Below are 9278 nucleotides of genomic sequence, written 5' to 3'. Positions count from 1 at the left end.
TTGCCTAAATATTTGCTTTCGGTACACCATTTTAATCCATTTCTCTCCTCCCATCAAACACCTATATGTCTTTGATTGTTTTTAACTACGACGAGTTTCTTCGTTGTGTTTTATTTTATTTAGTATCACTTTCTTAAAAGAAAATCTTTAGATGTTCAACTAAGGTAAGTTTTAAGTGAATGAACTGTCTCAAAAAGGAAAAAATTATAGATAGTAATTGAATGTCTTTCAGTTATTTATAAAAAGTACATCGAACAATTGTATAATTCACATCTCGTTTGATAACTATTTGGTTTTTTGTTTTCTAAAATTATGTCAACCAATACTTTTTCTACATTTACATTTCCTATATTTTGTCCTTACTTAGATTTTGTAAAGCATGCCGGGTTTTGAAATCCATTGGTCTCGTACAAATTCTAAAATATTTAACTTATGCAAGTTTCATGTGAATGAAGTACTAGAGGAAAGAAAGAAAAAAAAAATGCTCTTATTAGTATAGACAATATCTAGTATCTATCAAATTATTTAGACTAAGATGAATTACTATTTAGATACATTTGGTAATCATTTGGATTTTGGATTTTAGATTTTGAAACTTAAAGTCTATAAACACCCTTTCCAATTTTGTCATCTAGTTTTTACCATTGATTTTAAAAACCACTCCAAGTTCTAAAAACTATCCAAAAAAAAATTATAAAACTTGGTTTTTTTTTTTTAAACATTTCTAAGAACCGAACGATTTTATTTAATGTAAACTATTGAGAGAAATGGTAAGATAATAGATTTAATTTTTAAAAACCAAAAATAAAAAATTATTACCAAATAAGGTCTTTAAGAGCATACTTTACCATACTTTGTTGTGAATCCAATATTTATTTTATGGTTTTAAATACACTGAGTTTATTAAATATGTATTTGTCAAGACGACTATTCTAATTTTAAAAACTATTTCTAAATTTTGTGATTCAAAATACTGTAAATTCTAAAAACAACATTTTTGTATGTTTTATTTATTGAAATTTTGATTTTAAACTAAAACTATAATTATATTGAATAAAGAAAAACCATTTAGAAATATTTTATGTGATGTTGTAAACTTAAGTCATTTTTTAGAAATTAAAATATATATTATGTAATACATTATAAATTATATAATATTACAAAATAAAAATTATACCATTATTTTAACCTACAACGTATTTATTAATAATATTTTTCTAATAAGTACAATTAATTATTAACGATTTATAAGTATCAAAGTATGGTGTATAAGATAATTTAAAAAAATTATTTAAATTAGAATTTAGTTTATGAATCAACTTCACCAAATATATATTTGAAAACATGAAATAGAAATTTATGTTCATGGCTTCTTTTCAACTTTTTGTTTCCAAATTTTTCTTACCAAACAAATACTACACTTATTAAAATCATATTTTCACTTCTAGAGTTCTAGGTTACATTGTCTACAATTCCAATTGATGTTTTAAAATGTTAAATTAAATATTAAAAGTTAAAAATAATAATTTTAAAAATCTTGTTTTTAAAAAAACAGTTTAACTAAAATTTTAAATATTTCAAAAAGCGATAGAGAAGAAATTTGTGAGAAACCAATACATATTTCAAAAACAGAAAACTAAAAACATAATACATATTTATTAAATGAGATTTTAAAATTTTGGTAATGTCATTATTCTATACATCTTAGAAGACACCTCACGTTTGGATCATTGTTGGTTTATTCATATGTTTGTTCGACCAAAGTAAAATCTTGTCTTCAGTACTTTCTGTAATGCAATAGTTTTTTCCATTCTCCACTTATTTTAACACGTTACATTGCAAATCCAATCGAGAAATCAAATACATATATTACATAAATTCAAATTCAAACCTATTTCTCCAAACACTATCTAGATTATATATATACTTACTTTTGCGCATATATTAAACTGATCCAACTTCAAAACTTCAAAAATCACATCAATCTAAACATTAAAGATGGTTCTTGTAGCTGGGACGTGATATCCATTTTCATTTGTTGAATAAATATTAAATAGTATTTCCTGTATTATGTAAAATGAATAAATATTTTATATTCAACGAGAAGCATTAATTAAGGGGTGGGTGACCTAAGGGATAGGTAAAGTGTGCATTAATTAAGGAACTTACGTTGATGGGCATGGAATAACATAGCCCCAAATAGTGAAATAGAAACCCACAAATCTTACAAGTTTTTTCTTTCTAGGTTTTTTTATGGACAAGGAAATCACACATCCCTATAATCAATGAACAAATTCCAAATACCTGCTTGATGTGATTGTTTTATTTTTGTCTTTCTTTTTGTTTTTGTTTTTCTTTTTTTGTTTTTTTAAATACTATATATAATTAATTACTTAATTCATTCATAGTATAGTAGAGTAGGGGAAACTAAAATTTGTATTCTTAATCATAATATCCAAACTTTCGAAAGGCCAAAATTCTGCGTCTGTATCTACTTTTGGTCTCTTCTAGCACTTTGTATAAGGACGAAACCTTCCACTTGACTCATTCATATGATAGTATATATTATAAGAGATTTCAAACAGCATTTTGTCTATAACACAAAAATTTGTTCCATCTCTATTCTTTAATCAGTTTTGTTTGCACCTAACAATTTACTTCTCGAACAATGTATCCTCTTGAATTTTTTTCGGTTTGTCTACTCTCAACTCATTATATGAGTCTTATCAAATTTGATAGAACACAATCGTGATGTAGAAAAACTCTTTAAAATATTGCATTTTGAATGACCAAATATGAGACTCGTATCTGTGATATTTATATTATTTATGATTTTAGTCCTCGAGTTTAAAAGAAGACATCTCTTTAGAAACTCTTTAATATAAAATCTAAACATTTTTTCTCTAATAATAAAATTATTTTCATTTTTCTCTACTAAACTTCTGTCCATAAACATATAATTAGTGAATCATGTATGTCTATGTCGATTCTTTACCTTTGATTATCGGTTTCGTAACACATAGATATCATTGAGAACTAACTTTGTGTTACCACTGTCACACCCTTGATTCCCTCCTATTAAAAAAAGACATACTCCTCGAATCCTATCAAATCCTATCAGTCTATCTAATTCAATAGGTCTACTCTCCATCCAAATCCAATCTATGTGATTTGATAAGGCTCTACTTGTTTGATGCATCTCGAGTACTCTCAAATAAGATTCATCGACAAGACTCGTTACTTTTTGTTCGAAATCATCTGTAATAATTGACGGGGACAAACAAAAATCCATACCAGTAAAAAAATAACTGTCATTCTTCATATATCAAATCTCATAATATCTTTAACCATGTGCACTTTTTCAGTTTTAAAACTTCCGAAATGGTTTTTTGCAGTAAAAGACAATGGAAAAGGAAACCGTCACTGTTTTTCATCAAAATGAAATTTGCTCTCTCTTTTACCGAAAGGTTGCGTCTCTAAAAATCTTCTCTAGAACGGCGTCGTACTCTGCTTATAAAAATGTCCACATATAATGGCACGGGTTCTTAGGCAGTTTTAAAGGGGTTTTGATTATCTGAAAATTTGATTCCTTCTTGTCTTGTCGGAACTATACAGCTTCTTTACGTGTGTTTCTGTTTTTTGTTCTTATTCTGCTGCTATGATACATAAAATATGGAACAGAATATCACGAGATAATATATGCCACCTTTTTTTGCTTTTCACTCTCTTCAATATTTGATTGGAGAACATAATAATGCCAATTCAAATGAGTTGGCATAGAATGTCGTTTTTTTTCCAAAATATCTCAAACTTAGAGACATTTCTTTAATCAATTATGGTTTCAGTTATTTGTCACGGAGTAAGGTTTCAATCCTTGGGTATTTTCAAGGGTATCCCTTCATGGTAACTGATCTTTTAAAATATATGTTATTGAGATGATGGGGTTTGGCTTATGGTGTGAATTGATTAATGTGTCATTTCCAAATATCAAGATTTGACATGGGGTTGCTACAGAATTGAGCTATAATTTGCACCTTATTGGATTTGTGTTTTTTTTTAAATAATGTTCGAAGAGGATTTCGTGTCCACATCAAATAAGTCTCTATTTCAAAACCTCCCCCAAGTAGGCCATTCAAATACATGTCGTGTTGATGTAATCTTGAAGACTAAGACCTATATAATATCAATCCACATAAGAATTAAGCCAAGGAAGAGTCTAAGTCCACTTTCCACATCAAATGTTTCACGTCTTATATATGCTATTGATGTGAATTTTCAATGTTATTGTTGATCCCAGTATAATTTTTTCTAATGAGAAATAATATTAATTAGAATTTCATCGAGGACAGCAAGTGCTATGATAGATTACATAATGCTTTTCCATTGTGAGATTATTAATTAAGATTGTAATCACAAAAATAGGGAGTGAATTTACATCAAGAAAGAGTTATACAAAAGTTGATAGAAAACACATACATATATACAAAGTTCGTTTTCTTATTAAAGCATCCAATCCACATGACACAATTGCCTAAAAAACATATTTTAAAGATCCAAAAACAAATGATCCCGTTTTTAAAAAAAATGAGAAATGTCCCTTTGCTGATGTTATGATCACGTGAAGTTATGGTATTGCTCTTTTGTTTTTCTTTTCTTCTCCGACGCACGTTTTTCTCCTATTTTTTTTCTTCCTCTGCGTCTTCTTCTTCGACTTCTACTCTAGCGCACGACTTCTTCTCTAACGCACGCCTTCTTCCTCTTCTCTTTGGCACGAAAAATCCTCGCAAGCTGCTCCGATGCGACCAACTTCGGTGAGCAATACTAAGAACGAGACTAAGATTAAGACTAACTGAGAAAGATCGAGAGTTACCAAGACTGAGTGAGAGCGAGAATGGCTAAGACCGAGATTGAGCAAGAGTGAAGGTAGAGAGAATGAGAGGAAGACTGAGATTCTTTTCCGCGTGCAAGAGAGTATTTTTTGTAATTTCACCCAAATTAGATGCCAGCATAGAGTCATTCAACATTTCCAAAAAAAAAAACCGAGACATTTGAAATTTTTTGCCCAATTTTTAGGTCATCCGTCAGACAAACTCCAATCGACAAGAACCATAGGTCGGCTTTGATGATAAAATGCTATAAAAACTCCTTGTTCTTCTTGAAGGGATAGATCAATGAGCAGCGCATTCAAAAAGGCAACGAGATCATTTGGGAGGACTAGGTGAAACTTGAAAAACATTTTTTATTCCATTCCAGAATGTTTGTGCAAAATTAATTAGGTGATACTTGAAAGTATTTTTTATTCTATTCCAGAATGTTTGTGCAAAATCACACCGTAACAAAATGTGTGACAAAGAATGTACCAGCAGTTATAGGAGCGGATACAATCTAAGACTGATGGCGCTGGGTCACATGATTCATGTTCTTAACTCCAACAAACATCATCAGAATCCTCCATTCAAAAGTTGATGGTGCAATTTTATACTCTGCTTTTGTTGATCTGAGTATAATACTGAAGAAAGCACAAATTATCATTTCAAAATGGATGGTTCAATTCTATGCTCTATTAGTCTCAAAAAAAAGAAACATCCTATGTTATTTCTAATAATCATGTCAAAAAGATGACATTCGAATAGAACTAGCAAATACTTCTGTAAAAAAATTACATATCAAATTACATTAACTATTCATCCTCAATATAAGCTTTTCTCTGAACGTTATAGAACATCACTTTACAATTCTAAAATATGGAATACAAACTTTCATACTATATTGATAAGCAAAAAGAATAAAAGGCAGCAAAATGGGTGCCATCTGAGTGTTATGTTATGTCAAGGCAAAGGCATTGGAGGCTTCCACTTTGAGAATTCAACCAATTGTCTATTTACAAAAGATCCATTGTGCAACCAAAATGTTTCAGTTGACTGGTGAAACTGCCGAACTTTCCTCTGAAGTTCCCATAGAATTCCTTGCATGGTAGAGCAAGGTTCTGAATCTGAGGCATAAACCCATAGGCACCTAACTCGTCTACCTCGCGCTATCATCTTATCTATGGTCTCATCTGCAAGGGGAAAAAGAGAGAGTGGAGGTTCGAGGCCGGGCATAAGTTTTAAGACAATATCATGTGGAACAAGATGTAATTGGTGAGTGAATTAACCTGGAATTGACTCAAGGTACTCCAACAGTTGAGGGCCTATTTCGCTTGATGGCCATTTTATTGAGATCTGGGAGTAGTCAATTACATTCTGGAAAGGCAATTCAACTTGGTCCGATAGTATAACTGGTACACACTCCTGTAGAGATAAGAGCATGATATTATCTGTATTACCAATTCCTCTTGCCAGCTTAATGTGTGTAGAGACATACCACAAAAAATGACTCATAAAAACGAAGTGTCCAAGATGATTCTCCACGAGGAGCAAGACAGAACTTAGCGTTGCGCAGGTGCTCAAAATACTCCAACTTTCCCAATTTGTCAGGACCACTGAACTTCAAAACTGGAGACTCCAACTGTTTGGGATATCATAAACATTTGTTATATATATGTATTTCTCAATATTAAATGACAAGAGATAAAAGTTTTCATATCACCATATGTGTGAGGCTTCATTTGGAAAATGAGACACCATATTTGTGAGGCTTCATTCAGAAAATGAGACAAGTTGATGAAAATAACGTACCTTTTCAGGAAATTGTTTTGCAAGTTCTATCAACTTTAGACGACCAACTTTTCCTTGATCACGTCCTAAATAGTTTGCCAAGTGCTTCCTTTTAGACAAAGGCAAAGGCTGGACTATTTTATTTCCATGTGAAGTCATTCCATCATCAACATTGCCAGGAATGATGATATCTTTCCATGTATTGAAAGCACTAAAATCTTTCTTATCTGTCCGATCACCCTATACTAACACAGAAAAAACACTTATTATTATTTTAAAAAGCTATAAGAGAAGTCAAAAAAGTTGAAGTTAATATAAGGCTTAAGAACCATCCAAGCAGAACAAACCGGAGTGTTGAAATTGTTAGCACAATAGTTCCAAATGAATCAGGTAAAAAATCAGTATCTGAAGCACAATGATAACTTATGAAATTTTTTATACCTCAGGAGTAAGAATTATGGAACGGTTTATGTAAGTCGCCCAAGATTTAAATAAGTGAGCTCCTGCACCACTGCGATTGGGTAGCAAAAGTGTAAGTAGTGAAAGTTGGAAGGGATACTTTCAAAATTCGCACACAAAAATATGCTCCAATAATCATCCAAAAATATTCTATTCTATTCTTGCTCAATGTGAAATTAGAACAAACCATCAAAACTGAACAAGAACCTATACCTTGGGAAAACAAATATGTGGTCACGACCCCCTGAGAGCCTGAAATACGGCATTTGACCTAAAACCTAATGAGTGGGCAAAATTAGCACAATATGCAAAATATTAGCTTTTTCAACACCCATAACTACAGGAACCATAGCGAAGATAACGTAACTGTTTTACCCTATACCTTGCAATATCAAGCAAAAATGAGAGGGGACTGCACCTGTATATAAGCTTCGTTAATCTCCTTGTCATTGAGACCACCTAGCATCCTAACACATTTAACATAAGCAGGCACAAAGAAAAAATCTGCCTCTTCTTTCTTTCTTGTCCGAAATCTTGACTGTAGAAGCAACCTGTGAATCTTCACCTACAACCAACCAATCGTTGTGCCAGAGATAATCAATGAGAAGGTCTACAGAAGATTTTGGTATAGGTATAGAACAAAAATTAGTTAAGTAAGAGGAAACTGTGACTGGGTGCCCTTTTCAACAAGCCGGATAGCTCACAGAAAAGCCTCCAGACTGCAGATTAAAAGGGGGAAATTTGTAGAAGCCCAAAGAGTAACCTAAAAGACAATCAATCTAATGCCAGATCTAAATGAATCTCATAAATCATTCAGTTCCCCTTTTTCCATAGTTTGCACGGATAAACAAGATGACATTGGACCAGAAAAACTTAAGAACCTTGCAATAACTCTAAATGTTGAAGGTAATATGCGAAATTAAACGTTTGTACAGTGTTCATGTTAGATTATGCAATCTGTGCCCAATGAGAGCCAAACAAAGCATTACGTCGAAATGATAAACAAAGAACATCCACAAGTAATAGGCACAGCTTAAGTTATCGCTGTATCCAGGAAAATTAACATCGAAATTAAGCCTATAAGCATTTATACAATGAACACAGTGGAGTTTGCAGGCGCTAAACAAGAAATAATCTCAATAGAGGGAGAACAAAACAATTTCATAAATGTAAAAGTATAAAAGGAATAATCAGAAGAATACCTGAGTCCCCCATTGGCCTTTCAAACAAGCAGCAGCAGTGATCTTCCCGTCTCTCCCATACATCAAAGCTTTGAGCCCCTGAATTTCGGTCTCGTCGTAGACATAAATCTTGAGAGAGAGATGGGAACCGTACCCTCTTTCCGGCCACGAAATGGATCCATCGTCGTTCGATTGGACGGCATAGTGGGGTTGACGGAATCCATCGAAGGGGTTGTGGGAGGAGGGAACAAGCAGTCGATCGAGTGCACGGGTAAGGAAGAAGGTGGTGCAAACTAGAAGCAAAGCCCCGATCTGATGCGACCTAGTGCAAAGCGGAGGATTATGGTGAGCTCCGAATGGTCTCCCTTTGTTGTTCACACTTGCCATTCTTCGGCTTCTTACTCACTCTCGCTGTCTCTTCCCTCTCATGGACGACCGAAATTTAGAAATTTTGAAGGGGTTTTTCTTTCCTTCCTTTTCTCCTTCAAACTTCTCTTTTGCTTATGTTTATTACAAGTTCATTAGTGAAGGCTCGCCCAAGCAAATTTAGAATATCCAACTCTTAATATTACGAAAATATACGTAAATTAGATATTTTTCTTTTCTTTTTTTTTTTTGGAAAAGATCATAAATAAATAAAATAAGTTTAAATTAACATTACAACATTTTATTATTTTCAATTGAGTAGACATATCTATTATTTATATAATATATATTAGGGACAGCTACAAATATAATAATTAAATGAACAAAATAGACTTTTGATACTAACATTTGAGATTGATATCTATTCGGTTGAAGTTTTAAAATGAACACTCTAGTTCTCGAGATTTAAGAAATAGTTCTAAATGATCCCTGCAGTCATTACTAACGTTAAAAAATGATGTGACCATTAAATATGATTAGTTTGGCAAAAATATATTATAATATTATTTTTTATGTGATTATCTCCCCTTATCTCCTTCCATCTTCCATCGCAAAA

The 9278-nt window shown here is 32.1% G+C and overlaps 1 protein-coding gene across 1 annotated transcript; it reads right to left on the bottom strand.

Moving 5' to 3' along the window:
• Window positions 1-5632: 5632 nt before the first annotated feature.
• On the bottom strand, window positions 5633-8833 carry LOC103485654 (probable beta-1,4-xylosyltransferase IRX10). Its single transcript, XM_008443340.3, has 8 exons — window positions 8318-8833; window positions 7534-7680; window positions 7329-7393; window positions 7098-7167; window positions 6678-6896; window positions 6364-6507; window positions 6155-6290; window positions 5633-6058 (listed from the first exon to the last, which is right to left on the bottom strand). The coding sequence occupies exons 1-8, from the start codon at window positions 8681-8683 to the stop codon at window positions 5829-5831; spliced, it is 1377 nt and encodes a 458-aa protein (XP_008441562.1). The 5' UTR covers window positions 8684-8833; the 3' UTR covers window positions 5633-5828.
• Window positions 8834-9278: the final 445 nt, after the last annotated feature.

Source organism: Cucumis melo, chromosome 3, assembly GCF_025177605.1.
Source record: "Cucumis melo cultivar AY chromosome 3, USDA_Cmelo_AY_1.0, whole genome shotgun sequence".
Classification (NCBI taxonomy): Eukaryota; Viridiplantae; Streptophyta; class Magnoliopsida; order Cucurbitales; family Cucurbitaceae; genus Cucumis; species Cucumis melo.
This window is presented reverse-complemented; position numbering and strand designations above follow the sequence as displayed.

Coding starts and splice junctions, on each gene's coding strand:
- LOC103485654 (XM_008443340.3), bottom strand. CDS start 8,683: ATGGCAAGTGTGAACAACAAAGGGAGACCATTCGGAGCTCACCATAAT. Junction 7,168..7,328: donor CACATATTTGTTTTCCCAAG/GTATAGGTTCTT, acceptor ACCCAATCGCAG/TGGTGCAGGAGCTCACTTAT. Junction 6,059..6,154: donor GTACCTTGAGTCAATTCCAG/GTTAATTCACTC, acceptor TTCCCCTTGCAG/ATGAGACCATAGATAAGATG.